General features: G+C 40.4%; 1 protein-coding gene across 1 annotated transcript in view; it reads left to right on the top strand.

Annotated features, from left to right (window-relative positions):
* Positions 1-21,180, top strand: part of rnf13 (ring finger protein 13) — a 34,632-nt gene that overhangs the window by 10,881 nt on the left and 2,571 nt on the right. Inside the window, exons 4-8 of the mRNA XM_055051697.1 lie at positions 1,095-1,217; positions 14,177-14,264; positions 14,979-15,069; positions 15,498-15,603; positions 16,642-16,735. Of these exons, the coding sequence (XP_054907672.1) occupies positions 1,095-1,217; positions 14,177-14,264; positions 14,979-15,069; positions 15,498-15,603; positions 16,642-16,735 (502 nt within the window). The remainder of the gene's footprint in view (positions 1-1,094; positions 1,218-14,176; positions 14,265-14,978; positions 15,070-15,497; positions 15,604-16,641; positions 16,736-21,180) is intronic.

Raw genomic sequence — 21,180 nt, 5'->3', positions numbered from 1 at the left:
ACGGTGCAGTTTTCGTCCTCCTGCTGGGTTACAGACCGTCACTCTGGTCATTATTCAACTGCTGCTTGTTGCTACGTCAGTGTGGCATCCAGCCAGATGTGCTCAGAGGAAATGGGTTTGCTGCAAGTTGATGCGGGCCTTATGTGTGTGAGGGAAAGAGCTGACTCCTCGGTTTGTTGTGCCAGGTTTGAAAGCCCCGGCTTTCAAAGAGAGAGGTGGACGCTGAGTCCCGTTGCGATCCACACTTCCTGTCTTCCTCTGGTGTTACTTACACTTGCATAAGCAAAGCTGAGGTTTTGAAAAGTTTCTAATACTAGGCCAAACCCCTATTCTCCTCTTATTTATAACATCTTTCTCCTCTTTAGACTGTAGAGATTTGTTTTGTTGAGTTTAACTATTTTTATCTCATTTTTCTCCCCGGTTGTTCTAGACCATCTCATTTCTGTCTCTCTGCTGTTTCTCCTTTTGTTCTTGATCACGGTATCACACCAAAAAGCCCCCTCTTCTCTCATCTTCTCTCTATCTCCTCATCACTCTCTTCAAAGCTGTAGCTGCAAATGGGACGAAAACAGGAAGCTGCATACAGGAGCCGTGATAGTGAAATGCAAGAGTCTGACTTTTTCCAGGAAAATCTATGAACAATAGCTTTATTGACATCAAGCTAACAGTGTTGCGTATTTGAAGTTTTTCTTAGTTTGGTTTGAGAAGAATGCACTTTCATGTTTTGCCAGATTTATTTCTATCTCTTTTTAAGCCAATCTGCAGATTAAAACTCGGCTTTCTATGAGAGTAACATTAACATTGTTTTTACTTAAATTATGATTGCAAATGATTTGTTTCTACATATGTAGGAAATAAAGCCTGGTATTGTGCTAATAAACTACTGCTTAACTTCATTTTAGATGTTCCTCTATAATACTAAAATGATCCTTTATGAGTTTTTAACAATAAGCATAGCTGCTTATGTATTTTCTCTTTTCTTGTGTATTTTATCTAAAAAAATTATTTCTTTGGTGTCATTGGGGAGAAAATATGCAGACAAACAGGGAGAAATGAAGTATTTCTCTTAACCTGCACTCATGCCATCCCCCCAGGGTTTCCTGATCGGTGCCCGACCTGAAAATGCATGTGAGCCCATCGAACCGCCGCCCAGCGAAAACTTGACGGGCGCCTTCATCGTCCTCATCAAGCGATACGACTGCAACTTCGACATGAAGGTACCAAGTTTGGACTTGCCGGTTTATGTGAAATCCTCTTTTATGAAACGCCGGCAGCATGATTCCCACAGGTGTCAAATTTTATCTTTACATCTAAACGCTGGTCTTTTGAGCAGTTTATTCAGATATATCCTCCTTGAAACTAAAATGAATAAAACTGACAAAAATTTCTAGAGTCAAAATTATTTATGCAGCTGTGAATTTATAGAGTAAGGCTGCGAAAACCTGATACCCACAGAACAGTTTGTGAGTTTTCTGTTCACTCGTATCAGCAGGTGGTGTTTCTGAGTCAGTCTGCTCACAGATCGCCCTTGTTGAGGCAGGAAAACAGGAAGTGGCCATTTCCCTAAATACTGTTTCCTGCGTGATTGTCCAGCTCATTCTGCCAGCTCTCTGGCTTTTCCTGGGATTTTTTAAAAAAATTTTTATCCTGCGGTCAAAGGAGTTGGAGACATTTTTATCAGATGTGAAACTGACAGCCTGGGTGGTAAAGGGTGCTTGTTGTATGATAGTTGAATGATGAAGGAGAACAAAATGATTGTAAGAGTAATAAACGGAGGTAAATAATTGCACTGATAATTCTGGATTCTGGCTTCATTTTGGGAAAATTATTAATCAGCCTCAGGGTGATTTATGGTAACAGTTTCAAGAGAATTTTGTCATTGCCTGTTCATTTCCTCATGAGTTGTTGTCTTAAACCATACTACACTATGCAGTGATCCAAAATAATGAGCCATTTTTTAAGCAAACTCAAATGGTTCACTCAATTTAAGTTGTGTTAATTTATCCTGTAGATAAAATACTCCTATTGCCGTCACAGAGGTAAAAGTCTGCACCTTTTATGTGATATTCCAAGTACGTGACCCAAGAAAATGTTGCCCCACATCAAAGTGTGCTTCATTAAGGAGTTGCTTAATGTGCTGGAAGTGGTGCAAACAAAGATCCAGTGGTGGAACTGGTTTGGTGGAAAAAATCCCGTTTGGGCCTTGTGATTTGTCTTGAGAATGTGAGAACTGTCTTCTCACACAAGAGCTTCAAATTACCTGTGTCGAAAGACCGGTTTTCAGTGAGGAAAAAATAATGAAGAACAGAGGGAGAGATGGAGTTAAAAAAAATGAGAGCTGAGACGAGTAATAACAAGCTTGGAATCTGTCTTTGAACTGCTTTCCTGCTCACTCGTTCTCTCTGAGCAGGAACTTTTCCACTTCCGTTCTTTAAACTTTCTTCACTCTGTGTTGAGTCTGATCCACAGAGTCTAACATTTTCCAGTTTTTTTATTTACCGTATTGCTCTTGCTGTTATTTCGCTCTGTCGCACCCACATGGCCTTATAAGGTTGAACTGCATCACACAAACGCAGAAACATGTTGACAGACTGAGCAGTGATGTGTTTCCTGGACTGGAGTGAAACCAGACTCCACATAACTGTGCACGCTTTCTGACTTGCCTGTGATTGGCTCTTTAACCTTCAACAACTTTCATGTGATGTGATAAAAGTTTATTCTCTTCCTTTTCTTCCATTCATATTCATTCTGTCTTTTTTTTGTGTGTGTTCACATACATGACAGCTTGTGAGTCTGTACATATTTAAAGTACTTTGTTTGCTTTGGATTTATTTGTATGGTCTTGCTATAGTCCAGAAGAAAATGCCCACTTTATGCACATTTAGTGGACAGTAAAGTAGCTTTGTTTATCTTACCTTCCAGATGGTGTCAGTTTTACTGAATTATGTCAAGATATCTTTAAATAAAAATATTCTGGAGCAAATTTCAGTCAACAACAGGATCTGATTACATTTGAAAGATTGTTTGGCTTGTTTTTGTTCAGTATGTTGTAAAACATTCCAACATTTTTGTCACATGATGTCTTTTTAGCTTCATGTTAAACTGCATGACACGTTGGCGTTTACCTCCATTGTGGAGCAGTTTAATGCATCCTATCTGGTTCTAATTAAAACAAAATTACCGTCGTCTGATTCCGTTGGATAATTTTTACAGCTAGGAATGCACGTTGTATTAGCATTAACATCAGTATTGGCTGATGTTAGTCAGTATCTGTATTGATCTGGTCCGATCTGGACCGATGCAGTGCTTTTTGAAATTATTCCTGCCTCCTGAACTTTCTCACATATACAAGAATAAAAGTCTCAGCATCTATTTCAATGAGCTTTAATGAGATATTAAAGTAGTTAATAATAAAAGTGGATGAATATTTTGAATTGGACCCACCTTGCCTCTAATACCCCTAAATAAAACCCAGTACAATTAACTGGGTTAGGGGGGATCAGCAAACAAAGAGTGAGATGAGACCAAACTTGAACTCTTAGGCCTGAACACATAATCCCCACCATGAAACACAGTGGTGGCAGCATAATACTGGGTGGCTTCTGGGGGTGGATGGAACTAAATGCAAAATAATTAAGTCCAAGCCTAAAACCAAGAAAGACTCACTCAAAAATTGATCTTTACTGATCCAGTCTGTCACAGCCACAGTGAATATGCTAAGAAATTGATAACATATAAAAAAACACTTGCAGCTTCAATTACAGGGAAAGGTTATTCTACAACATATTGACTCACAGGAGCTCCATATAATCAGCCCTGTTTTCATACAGTCCTAATAAACCATGAATACTTTTACAAAGCACCGTGTTGAAGTCTTCTCTGCTTTAGTACGACGAGGAGACGACGTGATTAAAGGTTCAGATTGTCTCTAATGAAATCGGTTTAAGTAGATGCTTTTGCATGGAGGAGTTGCAGTCATAATCCATTCTCCTAATGTTGTTTTCAGTCTATAAATAGTGAGTCTTTAAAAATTAATTGGCTCTAAAGGTTGCCATAAATTCAAGCTGCAGTGAAGGTAAAACTGGTTGCAGATTTGATTCTTTTTGGGAAGACGTCATTTTTCCGTTTCTTTATTTTTTCCCCCCCCTTATTCCTTTCTGCGTCTCTTTAGTCTGTCTGGGAAATCTGGCTTGAGCCTCTGCCATAATGATCAGTCATACCTGGAGACATCATCACATGGACACACAGCTGCAATCTAACAGCTCTTCTCTCTTAGACACACACATCCACACACACTTCTTCCCTTCCTCTCATGGCAGGCTTTGTTTCCCATCACTCGCTTTCCTTTTGCCTCTTATCTTGGCTGTCCCTCGCCTTAACTCTTGTTGGCCATCTCTTGCTCACACATTGACACTAGCATGCCGCTGTCGACCCTCCACCCAGTCCTTTCAGTCACACACACCCCATACAAAGGAAAACCTCCCTCCTTCCTCTTTTCTGCTCTCTTAGCCGGGATTTGTTTCCCCAGAAGCTGCAGGGAAACAAAGGGATAATAGATCCCATCTTGACTGAGAAGAGCCACTTGTCTGTGTGGGTGTTTAGTCCAGGGGTGTCGCCCGCCCCCCTCCAACAACCTCACTGTGTTGATATATTCTTTCTGTCCTTCTGCAGCATCCAGACGTGCTGGCGTTTAATGGATCCGTGATGAGCAATAAAAACACGCTAACCCACTTAACCTTCCTTAAAGTGTTAACATTTCCCTGTATGGAGTACGGCTGCATGTTAAAGGGAGGGGGAATTCATCAGAAAATGCATACAGACTTTTTATGCCCTCCCCAGTGTGAGGTTGAATGTCGAGGAGTGTGTGTTAGAGATGGAGAGGGAGCAAATGGGATCAATTAGAGAGATGTTAATGATCACTCTTTGTGCATTCCTTCATGGCTGCTCTTTTTGAAACATTTCCAGAGGGTGAGGGCTTGAGCTTCCTGTGTGACCGGGACTCTTTGAGGTGTTGGGGGAGCACCTCAGTGGTGACCTCTCTAACATGGAGGGAGGGAGAGAGGGGGTCGCACAGGAAACTCCACAGCTTTTTTTCCCCCCTGCAATTTCCCTTAAGTCAACACCCTGTTTTAATAGCCGTGCATTTCTTGTTGACTTACCCATTCAGCTCCGTTTTCTCTTTAATGACAGACTCACCGGCACAACTGTAAATATGAATATTGTCTATATGTATTGTAGAATAGAAACAGCTTTTATTGTTCTGCAAAAAGGGAATTTTGGTGTAACAGCAGCATCACATATAAAGGATCACACAAAAAAAAGTTCCTAAAGTGTTAAAACAATATGTATAATAAACAAGATGAACAATAATAGTTATAATCATATACTGCACAAGACTATAACATCAAAATATGGTGTGGTTATTATAAAACTGAATCTGACTCACAATCTCATTGTGACTTTTTAAAAAATTCACATGATATGAACATTAAAAAAGACAGGCTACTTACAATGTAGAATATCAGTGAAGAAAACATTCCTACATATACCATAAAACAACAACAGAAATGTTATTTAGAAATGAGAAAGACCGTTGTACCCAGATACTATGATCTGTGTAATCATTCAATCTCATTTTGCTAAACATGCATTCTTTGTTCTGTCTTGCAAAGATGAATGATAATACCTTAGAACCGCAGTGCAAAAAATATTGCATAATAGCCGTGTGAAAAACACACACACACACACCCACACACACGCACACACACACCTACCGGATTGCTGAGCTTTTTTTTCCTCTGGTGGAAATTTCCCAACCTGAGACCTTGGTCATGCTGTGATTCAGTCGGCAAGGCGCGTTGTGCTGATGCAACATTGTTCACAAAGAAACATCCGCGTGTAGTTAGATTTAAAACTGGATGAGAAATGTCGTGTGGTTTGCACAGTTCAGGTTTTTGCATTTATGTTCAATAAGCGTTTGCATGGAGAGGTGAGCAACATTTAAAAAATTCCACAAACACATTACTTTGACACTTCTGCGGCTACTATCAGTTCAACCAGATGAGTTTTGATAGTTACAGGAACAGAGGAGATGGCAGTCGTTATTTGAACAAAAGGAATAATAGCCGGTTTAGACCCACAGTTGAGCCTAAAGTATTCTCACCCCTCCCAAATTTAGATTTTAATTAAAACTTTAATTTTAACCCAACACTGTCATAAGTATGAATAATTTTGGCCATAGCCTTTTGTAAAACGTATCAATAATAAGTTTTATTTTAATACTGACACACATTTCAAAACATTTTAAACATGACATAACTTAAAATATTCATTGTCCATTTGCGTATTGGGACGGTGGAAACTTTCATTTCCAATTAAACTAAACAGAAACTTTCTATATGAAAAAGTCTGCAGTATCTCCCACAAAGCTACAGGATACAGGGCTGTGCAGAGACCTTTGGAGGGGCAGGGCCTCAAAGTTGAAAAGGGGAACATTAAAAAAAGCGGCTGAGGGGAGATCTGTCTAAGGCCCCATATTACCTTGGGCCGGCCCTGCATGAAGAGCCGCTGCAATGCGCAATCTCTGGAATCTACCTGGAATCTACCTGGAATCCCCCTGTTGCCCCTGTCAGTTCACAGATGCTTTGATTCATTTAATTGTGGCATGTTTGGCTTCATGCTGTGGTTCTGATTATTGCTCCAGATTTATCTCTGATGTTTATGTTGTGACTCTAAATGCTCTGGCCCGAATCTTCCTTTAACACTTGAGGTACTGCAGTAACTTCTATTTACAGTCGCTCACCTCCAGTCCAGATTCCGTCACCAACGGCTTTAACCCGCCTGGTCGAAACGTTGAGGAGAAGTAGAGCAAACAGTCAGCAGGTGGTACCGGATGGTACCGGATGGTACTGGGGCTTTGAGGTGCATCTTTCTATCTGTCGGTGGGATCGACCCAGACTGCCTGTAGAATCGGGCTTTTATTTTATTTCTTTTTATTTAGCTAAATTATTATATTTAGCAAAATATTATTGTTGAGGGGCACAAGCACGTGCCTGACAGGATACATTTAATACTGAAAATCATTCTCAGATATTGAAATTTCACCCACTCAGTTCTGCCTGACTGTTTCTAGAAGCAGGAAATTCCCATATGGGAGCATGGAAACATGCAAAAAGTGAATTTTGCATAATAGTGTACATTTAAAACATCCTGACAGTTGCATTTTTGATTATTTGATCGCTTAATATTTCATACAGCACATGGCATGTAAGTGAATCTGTTGCTCTAGTGTTTGAATAAATAAAATACAAAGAAAGAAAGATCTTATTAGCTAATTAGCTCCAGATTTACCTTTTGAATAGTGGATACAGTTCTTCTTAGTGGTGATAAAGGTGATCTGAGTACAACAAGTTGTTCTCATACCACAGTATGAGGCACTTTGGACCTAAATCATTTTATTTCATTCTGTGTATTTATTAAGTAAGATATTACTTTAAAAAAGTGATATCCTTTTTAATTGCTACTTTATTTTTACTAATCCAGAAGTTTATGGTTCTTTGAATTACATTAGTACAACAATGTGGAAAACTGGTTGGACCGGTCTTATGAGTTTAGCTGACATGTTTACACCTCATACCTTTTGTTGCTGTGGGACTGTGTTGTGAATCTCACTAGGTCACTTTCTGTTATTTACAACCTGAGTTGGAAAAGAGCAACAAAGTATGTATTCTGAAATAAAGTACCAACAGTTTAATAGCAGATCCACCCAGTTTCTACTGGTACAGAAGTCAAAGAGAAAGAGAAGAAATCCCAGAAAGGTGGGGGTCAAAGTTCCTTAAATCACTTGAAGTTGCCGTCTCATGAAGATTCTTCATCTTTAGCTTATCAGCAGATAAAGCATGACTGGAAACATGTAGACTAGGAGGGAGTGGTCTGAAAACAGCACCTCAGTTTTAGTTTATCTAAGTCACAGCTATGAAACGGTGTCATATGTTCATAAATTTAAGTCAGCCGGGGTGTTTGATTTCACCAGCAGCAGGACAGTTGTGTCAGCATCTGCCCTGAGGCCAGTGATTCCCCCTCTAACCCGCTCTTCCTTCCAGTGAAATACTTTTCATAGCAAAGCCTGTTTGTGGTGCAGTGACCTAACGCCCCTAAGCACCCTCCCTGCTCCTCACACACACACCCATGCATACAGACACACGCGCGCGCACACACACACACACACACACACACACACACACACACACACACACACACAGAGGCTTCTGTCTTCACTCAAACCAGGATATGGCCTCCTGCACACGCTCATAGTCTTATGACAGGGTATGACTTCGGCTGACTGGATGTATGACTCGCTGAAGAAATGTGTTTGTGAGAAAACAGTGGAACTGGACAGATCCCATATTGATGCTTCTCTTTTCTGGGCTGGCGTTTTGTCTTCTCAATTTGTTGTGGCAACAAACGGTTCAGACTTGATATCTCTGACCTCCAAGACTCACTGGCGCAAAAACATGAAGCACTCAAAATATATCTGTCCTTCTGAAACTTCTCCATATTTTCCATTGAAGCTACAGATGTTGTCGTATTCTTAGCAGAATTTTTAAGAGAGACCAATCTTGGTCTGGAGGACAACATGGTTGAATGAAGTATAATGATACAAGCTTGTCATATCAGTTGATGTCGGTAATTATTGAGTATTGATCTTTCAATACTCAATAAGCTGTTGTTTTTTGTTTTTAAGCAGTTATGAAGCCTGGGGGGCAAAACATGAAACTGCTGCTGAGGCCGCAGATTGTTGCTAGGTAATCACAAGTTAGTTCAGTGAAATTATCGAATGCTCTGTTCTCAGAATTATCCGTCTGTTGTAAAAACTTCCTTACAACTTGTGTTGGTTCCTTTGAAGAACGTCTAATGAAAATGAACTTTGTCGTCGTAGCGTGATCTCATAAAGGCTGTACAACTCTGGCACAGAGCTGGCTTGGCATGCACCTGAGTATGAGAAGGAACGGCACACTAAAGGGATCTTGAATTATCTTTACTGCACCTAGTAGTTCAAACATTTATGCTCTTCAACACACAGACGGTGCATTGCATGAATTACAGTTGTGCTTTCTTATCAGGACCCGTGGCCCCTCCCTGCAGTTTGCAGCTTATTGAACCCTTTATCTAATCAACCGTCTCTGGACCTTGAGAGTAAGACCCAACTCGGCTCTGCGCAGCATTCCTCAGAAACACAGAGGAGGCGGTGGGGGGGTTGGTCATCGCTGAAACAGGAAGATGGATTGGGCAAAGTTCTGAAGAAGATGGTAGTTTGAGCGATTTACCGATGCTAAAGAGAAAAAGGGGATGGAGTTTAACTTTGGTTTCGATGAAGGGAGATAAGAGTGGAGTTTGAGGGTTGGGATGGGCAGAGAGGAAAGGAGAAATTACTTAGGAAGTGTGGCATGAAGAGAGAGACGGAATGAGAGGGGAAAGCTCGAGGGAACGGAGAGGGAAGGAACAGAAAAACTACAGGGAGAAGAGGAGAGGAGACAAAACATGAGATAGTGTGGAACAGAGAAGAGAAACTGGTCTGACTTGATGTGTGGTTAGATCCTGGTTTCTGTCTGCTATGGTGTAGAAAGAGCTTGTTTCAAGATTTGTTCAACATCTGCTGTGCTGCTCCAACTCATTTACAAAAAGCTGAGGTCAGGATAGCTTTATGCAAATCCTGACCAAGAACTGCCACAAGCTCCGTGTGGTCTGAACTGAACAGGTTCTGGGAAAAAAACAAAACAGGAAGTGGATGTATAAGGAAGGACGAAAAAGACGGATAAACTGTTTGTTTTAGCTGCAGCGTTGCATTAAGAGACTGCAGCAGATTTCCACAAAGCAGTGAAAGAACTGCAAACTCACAAACACCCACAGTCTCACACACACAAAGCGTGGTGATGCAGCAGTAGTTAGTGATGCTATCAGCAGGATCCGTATAACACTGTTTCCATACAGTGTTATACGGATCCTGGTTGAAAGAAAACCAAATACAATCAGATGGTTGAGGTATATACGATGTAATTTATCTATAGCTCATCTGGTACAACGATAAACAAACAAGGATCCGAACTCCTACTGGTTCCCTGAGACGACCCAGACAGACCAGCTGCACACACTCACACACACATCCGCCAAAAGGATCGAAAGCGCACTGACCTGCAGTAGAAACAACTTTGAAATACCTCCTTTCCATAATATGGTTGAGTAGAGCCGTGTTTTTTTTTTTTTTTTTTTTTTTTTTCCTTCTTCTATCTTCAGCGGCACATTGCCTAGCTTTTCCACACTGTTACTGGTTATTCGATACTGCAAAGTCGACCGCTGTTGGCCTCCAGACAGCAGCTTTATTCAGCCTGAAGGACATGTAGCAAATAGTTTGAAGGTCACAGTCAGTTAAAAAAAATTATTCACCTTAAAGGGAAAAATGACAGATTAACACAACATATAAATCATATAAATAACACTGCAAATATTCATACTTTTACAACTTCTGCACATTACTGTACAACCACACACTTTAATGTATTTTACCTTTTTCAGATTGCTGTATAGTTAGCTCTTTCCATTTTCCATTTACGCTGACCGCTTTCCCTTTCCCAGCTAAGCAAAAGTCTTTCCTCACCGTGATGCTGCCACCACCATTTCGGTTTAATATGAGCAGAGCACTTTCCTCCACATGTTAGCTGTGTCCCCTGCATGAGGAAACAGCATATGGCTTTATGCTTGTTTATTAATTTTACAAATAAAGCGAGCATTTCAAGCATTTGAACTGTAGTATGTGTAAATTAGAGCACAAACATATTTCCTCGGGTGAAAAAAGGAATGCTTTCTAAGACTTCTTTAAAATAAGATTGTTATTTGTATTTAAAAGAGATAACTGTCTTTTTCATGATGCTTCGATGGTGTGGAAATGAAACTCCTCACCTGATTTCCAAATTAGCCTGCTTTTGTATTTCTGGCCGTTGCATTATTGATTTCTCTTTTACCTTCCCAGTGGCCTTCGTGTCTCTTCTTTCCTCCTCTCTCCGTTTCTTCCCTCTAATTCATCTCAGGAATGCCTAGAATGTGCTTATCTGTGCCCATGCAAACACAAGTGTGAGCCGGCAGGAGAGGCCGAGTTTCTCTGCAGAACCCAGTCAGATTCGCTGCAGCACAAACTGGCATCCAGACAGTCTGAAACCAGACTGTCTGGTTTTCATGTTTTCATGGTAAAAGGACCGGCTGTGCCAGTGTTTGGCCAAATATGATATAAGTGGGCTATTTTAGCAAGTGGTGAAAATGCCATGGGAGCTTTAGTTCTTTTTTTTTTTTTGTTTTTTTTTTTACTATTCTTATTGGTTAACTTGCTGAAATATGATATGTAAAGTTAATAGCTCAGTAAATCCTTTTCTTATACAGACCTGAAGAAAATCTGATTGGATCTGTCCAGCACAACTAAGGGTTCATCCACTTTTATTAAATTCTAGAAAAACTGCTTCATTTGGGGGAAGTGTGAAGTCAAACTCTTGATGAAGACCAGAAAAGCAAAGTTTGGTCCGCCTAAAAGCTTCAACTGGTTCAGTTGACGTGAACTCTAGCGGTTCGGACACACTGGTGAACGCCTAGTGGACCAGAGAACGCTCTAAACCCAGGAAGCGGATTATAGTGCATTGCATTCCGGATAAATACAACCAAACCAAACATGTCTGGTTCTAGAGTCTTGTGTTAGTGGGAGGAATGGCTCATTTTCTTTCACTAAAGACAAAAGTAACATACAGAACCACTGAAATCTGAGGACAATCCATTCTTGTTTACTTTTCGTGAAAAAGGAAGTTGCGCTCATGTCTTGTTCAGAGGTTTTTATATAGATTCCCTCGGTAATTCTTGGTGCACAAGACGCAAAGAGTTTTGTAAAAAAAAAATCAATAAATAAAAATGGTGAAAAAAGCATTCCTTAGCTTTTTCTCAATCTGAAAAATGAAACCAAGTTGCCATATTGGTCCCCAGTCCAACCAAGTCTCCCAGACTATGAGCTCTGAAAAAGATGTTACGCTTACGCTGTGAAACTTTACAGCCTTCATTATCACACTCCTAAAAGACAAGTAAAAGACAAATGGATCAGCACAGACTTTTTACAATTTTAAGAGTTTTTAAAGGTTCTGTAAGACTGGGCTCCGGGTAAAGCTGGTGACATGGTAAATTACTTCAGGTGCTACACAAATACAGGAGAGGGTCCACATCCTGTTTACCAAGATGATCAGTAAACATTTTTGTGATTATATCAAGTATAAAATAAAAGCAATTTCTCATAAAACGAGGTTTTTAAATTCATAGCCTTTCCATGCATAAACTATACTCGAGTCATCGGACTTTGCATCTTTAAACAGCCACACAGAAATGCATCCAGACATGGTTTATTGTGTTTCTCTTGTCCAGACGGCCTGCCTCCAGACGCACACTAGTAGCCATTGAGGCATCCGCACAAAGCCTCCTCACAGGCAAACACAAGCGACCACAATACAGCCACTACCATACGCCTTGCTGCACGTACGCCTGTGCATAAAATCAGTCTGACAAGGAGCAGACAAAAGGCCGGACTGTTGGCGTCCATGAAGGCCCCCGATACGCTCGCAGTGTTCAACCCGGCAGGTCTAAATGGATTTCCTCGCATCGCCGCAGAGGACAATGAGTCTTGTTTGAACTGCAGGGCTTGGGCTCATGCATACACACACACAGCTGATTCCCAGGTTATAGTGAGAACCCTTGTCTTTTAAGAAACATCAGACGACACTTGCATCCTGCATTGTGACTCAAACTGAAGAGATTTTCCTCTTCTCTCTCGCTTTGTTCTTGACGCGGCGCAGGCTCACACTGTTCTCACACTGTTCTCACCTTCCCTGTCTGCTTCTGTGTGTTAATTTACAGCAGGAAGGCAACTCACAGACTCTGAGTAATGATTAACATCAGCCTTTCCTCTGTGGCTTCAGTCACAAGGGTTATAATAGAGACAAAAAAAAAAAAAGAATCTTAACTCTGCTGTCTTTTATGGCTAAATATTACGATCGCTGCTTTCATTTGTGTTTTATGGTGTCGTTGCACAAGGCGGCTTTGTCCAGCTTTGACTCTGGAACAGATCTGACCTGTGTAGATCTGTTGTTTTTATGGCATATTTATGCTGAAAGGATCTTTACAATGACTCTAAAGTCCAAGTGTACTTTCACATTCAAACGTGGCAAAATATTGCGTCACTTTTGAAAGGCTCCCAGACAATTTGCCACAATTTATGCTAAACATCCATCCTAAGGTCCAAACTAACCAGAAACAGATTAACAGAGATTAGAGCATAAAATAAATAAATAAAAACGTATCCTGATATCTATGATCAAGTTGCTGATGTTGAACACATCATCAGCAGATTATAATGTGTTCAGCCAGTTAATGTGTGCAACAATAAACTGGCCGATTTTTTTAAAAAAATTATTATTAAATCAGTTCTGGCTGTTTTTCTTCTCGGTTTTATCAAGAAAATGTTTCAGCTCCACATTTATTTCCTTGTGTTAAAACACACAATGATTCATTGTGAGGTTATGCTGTCACATCCTATTTCCTTCTTCACATCTGCTGTGTGAGAGCTCCTCTGACAATGACTAACAGGATACTGTAGCCCGTCTATGTGAGGAGAGCAGCAAAAACAGCCTTGCAGGTGCAAAGTTCGTCATTATGCCAGTCCCACCCTCCATTCATGATGCAGCAGACCTGAAACTTTTTTCATTTTGAAGTTGGCCTGTAGAGTAAACCGTAAATCTCAGTTATTTTTGAATTTCTGCTGAGAATGGCCAATGCATCCAGGACCAACACTACAATCTTCTGCCTGGAGAAAACCGATGTACAATTTTTAATACTCATGTAAGATTATCATAATGGAGTTCACAAAATATCTCAATACACATTTAGGTCATTACTGCCCATTTATAATGGCAGCCATGTTGGATTTTAAGGTTCAGGTTGGTAATAATGCTCTGACTTTCTTGGCTTGAATCCCTAGCTTGAATGCTGCAGCTGATTTTTCTAAGTCATTAATTGTGACTCATTAGTTAACAGTGCTCTCTGAGTTTCTCTACAAAAGAGAGTTTTCCCTTCATCAAAATGTTCTCTCTCCACTCAGGTCCTCAATGCACAAAAAGCTGGATATAAGGCAGCCATTGTTCACAACGTGGACTCTGATGACTTAATCAGCATGGGATCCAACGATTGTAAGTTAATGCACTGTTTTAGCTCTCACATGCTGACTGATCCTGAATATTCAGTATCTTGATTGTTGAACAGAGAGAAAGTCCAGCAGCAAATGTTCTGTAGCGAGATTCTGGTGCAGCTCATGTTACAGGCTGAGTGTAGAACCACTTTTCTTCTGTTCTTTTGAGCAGCCAGATGTGTCAATGTGCCATGGTCAAAATTATTATTTTTTTTTTTTACTTAAACTGACCATTTTACTTCCCGTTTGAAAAGTTATTGTTTGCTGAAGTGGTAGCAAACAGAAAACATTTTCTTTGTTCTTAACGTAGCCCCTGAACTAAAGCACGATTAAAATAAACAGAACTGAAATTTCATCCACTTTACTGATTTTACCGAGACTGTGTAATTTTATGATTGGCGTATTGATTAGCTTTGAGAACAAATGAGAGAAAAATTACTCCAGTGGAAAAAAAATAGTTTACCAAATGATAAGCATTGATTAGAAAAGCTGCTGAGCAGGAGAGTTGTCATTGCATGAATAGGCTGCAGTTTATTAGTCAAACTGTTTTTACACACACACACAATATTTTGAGATTAGGTTAGCATCAGCTCTATAATAAAAGCTAAAACATAACTTAGAAGAATGAAAGAGCAGTTTTTTCTGATTTTCTGTAAACACACCATTTCTTTTTGCCCGTACTTACATGCTGAATGTATTGTTTTTCTGTTTTTAGTGGATGTTCTGAAGCAGATAGTTATTCCCTCTGTATTTGTGAGTGAGCTCACCGCCAATGCTCTCAAAGACGACTACATGTACGACAAAGGGTGAGTCTGAGCCCAATGGTCCTTCTCCTCTTCTCTACATGCTGTTTGCAAACCCGTAGCTCACCAGCTCCATGCTAAAACTGATGCTCATTTTGAATAGTCTCACTGTGCAACATCGTCATTGCTGCTGATGTAATATTTTCCGGTTTTGAAAGGTCTGCTTGGGGGCTCAGCATTAAGATCAGCTGCTGTGTTTGTGTGTGTCACGTGGATAAAAGGCAAAGATGACATTGGCACAGTTTTGAGTACAAGTCTTACTGGCGAACAGAAGCTGAGGAAATCCTCACTGAATTATGTGTAGTGATAGAATCCATACGAACAGCTCCACTGAGAAAATTAGCCTCAGTGTTGCTGCCACAATGTAGCTTTGACATGTTAAAGGTTGATGATTTTTTTTTTTTTCATGCGTTTTCTGCCTGTTTGACCAGAGGACACCTGGTCCTGATCCCAGACTTCAGCCTGCCTCTGGAGTACTACCTGATCCCCTTCCTCATCATAGTGGGGATCTGCCTCATCCTCATCGTTGTTTTCATGGTAAAGCCTTTGTTTCTAAACTCATTTTACTTGCATTAAAGTGTGCTTTGAGCTCTGACTGGCCAAAGTTTGATTCCCAAGCTCATAATATTGTATTTTTTATGCCTTGGAGGTAGAAATGAGAGATTACTCTTTAAGAAACTAATTTCTAGTATCTGGCTCTTTTGACCTGCTTATATAAATTTAACCGCAATTGTAATTCCTGTTCAAGTGTTGTCGTAGATAAAGGTGTAGGCACAGTATTTAGAAATATCAGTGATCATTAATTGTTTTATAACTTTAAAAGAAACGAAAGTCTTGCTCTCGCTTGCTTTGTCGCAGCCAGAGTGACCTGCACATAGAAAATACTGATTTCTCTAAAAAAGCTTTCTCTTAAACGTCGCTCCTTTATTTAGCGACACGCTTTCCAAAAAGGCAGCTAGTATCAAATTGATCACTTTTATGTTGTTATTGGAGACTTATGTGAAAGCGATTATTGTTCTCAACGCACAGACCCAGAACAGTCGAAGGCGGCTCAGTCCTCCTGTACCAATCCATCACAGCTGTATCAAAGATCAGGCAACATTTTTATGTTGGAAATAAAATTAAAATAAAGCACATTTTATGGTGTTTTTACTTGTGTCCTATGATTAATCCTCTCTCCTTCATTGAATGCAGTGGTCAGTTGTGCAAATTATATAGAATTTTGCAACTCAGACAGCAGCTGGTTATTTTGCCTACAAAACAATTTTGAGCAGTGCTCCATGTTCATTTTAAACACATCACTGATGTGGAAAACACTGCAACTTCTTCCCTTAATAGTAATTTCCACATTCAAGAGTGTTGTTTTTAGGTCAGTCTGGTTATTGATTAAATATGATGCCTTCGCTGCTTGGGGAAAAGATCAGCTTATTGAGTTTCGGACCATTTTAGATTCAATCCAGAAATCACCTGACTCCTGGTCACCAGTCAATTTTCTCCGTGCATTTCTAGTGACGGGCCTGTTTTAGCTCCTTATCCCTAAAATTCCAAAGGTCTTTTGTTTCACGTTTAAACCAGATCACAAAGTTCGTCCAGGATCGACGCAGAGCTCGGCGAAGTCGTCTGAGGAAGGATCAGCTGAAGAAACTTCCCATCCATAAGTTCAAGAAAGGTAAGGCGACATAAAACGTCTTCTATCAAAGTGAGAATAACAGTGACATTTAACATACTCTAAATATCCACAAAGCACAGATGGAACTGCATCTTAAACGGGAAAAAAAAAGACATCTGAGAAAATATTTTTTTCCCTCTTCAAAGAATGTCTCTGACTGCCTGACAACATCTAGGCGCTCCACTTTATTTAGAGCCAGTCACACCAAAAGTATTCCCATAAAAACATACTCGTGAGCCTGGTCCAGACATCCAGCCTCTGACTCGTCGACATTCAGTAGTGTTGCCGTTTCCTCAGCTTTTCCTCACGCGATCCGAGCCAGGAAGAAAACACCATCCATTCATTTGTATGGCACATCTCTCCTCACCACTGCTCCGCACCTTGGAGTTAATCGGATTACTGTGGGCTTGATTTCACGAAGCCCACTGCTGCAGATTAGAGCTCGTCTCTGTTGAAACTGGACACATGACTGCTGATTTGGAATGTAACTTTAAAAGTTTGGTGGTTTTCTTGAGTCAGTTTGAGCTGTTTGTTTTTATTTTTATTGCAAAGACAGGCAGAGGAAGAGAAGATGTCATTAAGGAACTGCTGGTTCTTCTGAGGTTTTATTAGACGACACCCTCTGTGGGTTTTAAATAAGCTATGAAACGTCCTTTTTGAGGCTTGACATGTCGAGGTTTTCCCTGCTTGCTGTGCAGCTCTGTTTCGCAGACTGGAGAGCAGTGACTTCAGTCAGCCGTGCTGGGAAACACCGGGGGAGCTTTGGAGAAAATAGGTGGTGCATAATAAGTATTTCCCTCTCTCCCCTGCTGCAAAGCTTCAAAGTGAAGTGGCTGATTGAGCCGAGCCGCTAGGACCCACCCAGAGAGCGCAGACACACGTTCAGCAGCACATCAGCTATGAATGTTGCTCACATTAGCCGAGTCATGGCTGCGTCTGTGGGCAATCAGACGCAGGGTTTTCACGGTCTGCTTTGGCCTCTGTTACAGGAAGCCCAGGAAAAAATAAAGGCTCTGGGGTTCTCGTTTGCATTTTCTGCCAGCTGGGTCAGAGCGTTTGGCTGTAAAGGATGGGGACGCCAGATCTCTGCCTGATCACTTTTAAAGCTGTTCTCTGGAGCGGCACTAGCTTGGCACAAACTCGTTGCTCTGATTTGATCCTGGGACGCTGCTGGAGTTTTCTGAGGGCTGGGGTATCTAAAGTTGTGGCCCTCAACCAAAATGAACAAATACAGTGAATCTGGCCTGGAAGCACACATGGTTGATGCAAAGAGACATTGTTTTGTTATTTATAAAATTAAACTACGTTATTTTTCTCATCATCAATGTCTTGCATATTTAGCGTACTATTTATCCCATAGAAATTTTTCTCTAATTATATTTCTCTTTTCGATTTGCCGCTACTGCTACTGCTTCTGCCGTTGTGCTGGCAGGATTTCTTCCTGCTGATGAACACTTCTACACACCTTCACAGTTGTTTCACACATTTCTTGATTCTGCTTCTTTGAGAAACTGGTTTGGATCTTTACAGAAACGCTGATGCCAATTTCTGGCTTTCTGTGAGCCTGGACTTGATTGTCATGTTTTTTTTTTTTTTTTTCTAAGGATATAAAAAATGTTTCATCGGGGTCAAATCTGATGGAAAATTGGCTGATTTCTCTTTCTAACAAAAAACAAAACAAAACTGTGTTTCGACTTTAATTCTTCTTTATGACTATATCACACGTTTCTAACGATGTGCTGGTGTGCAGCATTCAACTTGCATGTATGTGAACAGAAAAACTCAGACTGCCGTGAATATCAGACAGAGTGTGTCTTTAAGTATGAATAATACACAATGCTTCTATGGAAATCACGCCACCCATGTAATTAGCACACAATAGCAGCCTGAGGAGTGTCCTGCAACAGAAGATCTGTGTCAGTGTGTGCAGGATTATGTAATAGCTGCTGCCCTGCCGTTAACTTGACTTCTGCCCAGGGTTTATTACAGAGCCTTACATCATCCTCACTCACTGGCTGGTTTGGGTTGTTCAGACTTGCTTTCTGATGGAACGTTTTAGACAGAATCTGGACTGTTCCTCTGATACCTCCTTGGTTATGATGACTCACTCCATTGCTCTCTGCGGCGCTCTGCATCCAAACAGTGGGCAGAGAGCTGAAGCACACCCACAGAGACCAGAGCAGCTGCAGTGTGTGTGGAGCATGTTGTCAGTTCTAAGGAGCTCTCTCTCTACCTCTCTCTCTCTCTCTCTTTCTCTCGCTCTCTGTGTGCCAGTTCGCCCGGGCTGGTTGGTTCCTGCCGTGGCACACTGGAGATGTTTCCCCCCGCCCCCTTTTCACTTTTTTTTTTTTCTGTCACACTTGCTTTGACTCGCTCTAACTCCTCCAGACACATTCATCGCTCATCCCAAGTTCAGTGGGCCAGCACGGCTCCTTTGAGAGCCAGGAATGCTGACATCCTGCGCGATTAATGAGAAAGAGGAGCTACTAGAGCTTTACAAGCACGATCTGGGCTCAAACGGTTAAATGCAACGGATTCCCGGCAACTGAATATAAATCCCGATCTCTTTAGGTTAAGTAAAATATACAGTGGTGGCCACATTTAGTGGCTCCCATGGGGGGGGAAAAAATTGTAAAACAGAGAAATTCATCTTTTAGCGCAGTAGCATGAGACGCACTGGAAAAATGTAAAAATGGCAGCTTTAATTTGACTATAGAGGGGTAAAACTAAATCAAGTTTTTTTGTTTGTTTTTTAAATCACTGCTGCCACAAAAATTGAAAACTAGAACATTTCTGAACAAAATCTGAATCATCCACATCAAAATTAGCAACAATGCTGGGTTATCTAAAATGTAGTCAATAGCATGTGGGTTACAACTAGCATATTTAATCCATTCAGTATCCAAAATATTGTCTAAGCTAACATTAGCAACAATGCTAAGGATAGCAACGTTCTCAGTAGCATGTGGAATATTATTAGCATATTGACTAACATGGACGTACTCCATTCAATATGCTAACATTGGTGTGTGAGGTTTAATTAGCTAAAATGCTAATGTTGGCTAAATAAAAGTTTGGCTAAATTTGCTGTCAGTCGCCGGTGGGCTTTCACTATCATATTGACTTCCATTAGCTCACTCCATTCGGTGTGCTAAACTTAGCTTAGATTTTAAAACATAGCTAAAAGTATGAGGGCTGTCGCTAGCATGCACAAGCCTTTAGAGTGTGTGCTATCACAAGCAAGGAGCCTATATTGTAAGCCAGTATCCCATTGTACTCTTTTTCTCAGCATAGTATGTAGAATAGATAAAAAAACAATGATGCTTTTTTTTGAAAATTTGAGTAAGCTTCATTTTAAAAACTTACCAATCGCCTGTGTAACGTTGGTTGGGTTAAAACAGTCATATAAAACCCAAAGCTGCAATTACCCTATTCTGTAGGTATGTGTTGGTCTTAATTTGAAATAAGTCCGGTGTTTAGATTGTCCAAGTCTCATGAGTCGTATAGAACCTACTTCCTTCGGTCATCTGCCATTTTGACTCCTGGCCAATCACCAGAAGCGGTTATGAACTCTGTCCTCGTCTGTGTTTTGTTGTCTTGGTAATTAATAAGCCTGTGTCAACTGACTTGTGAGAGATACACACAGGGGCAGATAAAGGTCTTTCTATCTGAGCCACCTAATTTGACAAAAAAAAAAAAAGTCTAATCCGCATCTTCTCTCTGAGGAAATGGGAAAAAATGATCAACGCGTGTACAAGGGTTTTTCTTTTACTATTTATTTTATTTAACCAGGTAGACCACGTTGATATAATTTTTAAGCACACAGCTGCTATCCTGAAGTTCTCCTTTTGTGGTCCTCTACAATCGAGAGGGCCATAGAAATGACTATGACGTACCGGATTTGGCCCAAGAGCCTGTTGTTTGAGACATGCTCCAGAAAAATAGAATCATGTATTACTATTTAGAGGTTCATGGAACTTTTGATGGACTTTAAAAGAGTAAAATAAAGATTTAAAAAAAATATTTGAGCTACTTTTTTGAAGGGAGGAATTTTGCTAAAAACCAACTAAATTAAAGCAAGAGCATTTTCACCACTGTTACTTAAAGGTTGGATTTTTCTGCATTTCTTCCAAGTGAGATTATAATACTGCAATAAATTACCAGAAATATCATAAAGTACTGTATGTTCCAAAGATCGTTTGAAAAACACTTTTACTGTAGATCAAATTTATGTTCAAGCTGCTGTGGATTTTATCTGCCGCTCTTGTGTAAACAGATACTCGGCTCACACCTAGAAGGTACTAGAAACTGAGAATCGTGTCTATGATCAAGGTTGGGTGTGTGAATATGTGACGAGTTGTCGTTTTTAAGCGTTTAAACTCATCAGGTTTCATATTCATCTTTAGACATTGTCCAAACAGAAGAAAGTGTTTAGATGATAAGCA

The sequence above is a fragment of the Poeciliopsis prolifica genome, unplaced genomic scaffold, assembly GCF_027474105.1.
Source record: "Poeciliopsis prolifica strain line A6 unplaced genomic scaffold, Auburn_PproV2 SCAFFOLD002, whole genome shotgun sequence".
NCBI lineage: Eukaryota > Metazoa > Chordata > Actinopteri > Cyprinodontiformes > Poeciliidae > Poeciliopsis > Poeciliopsis prolifica.
Note: the sequence above shows the minus strand (reverse complement) of the source record. Positions and strands in the feature narration are given on the sequence as shown.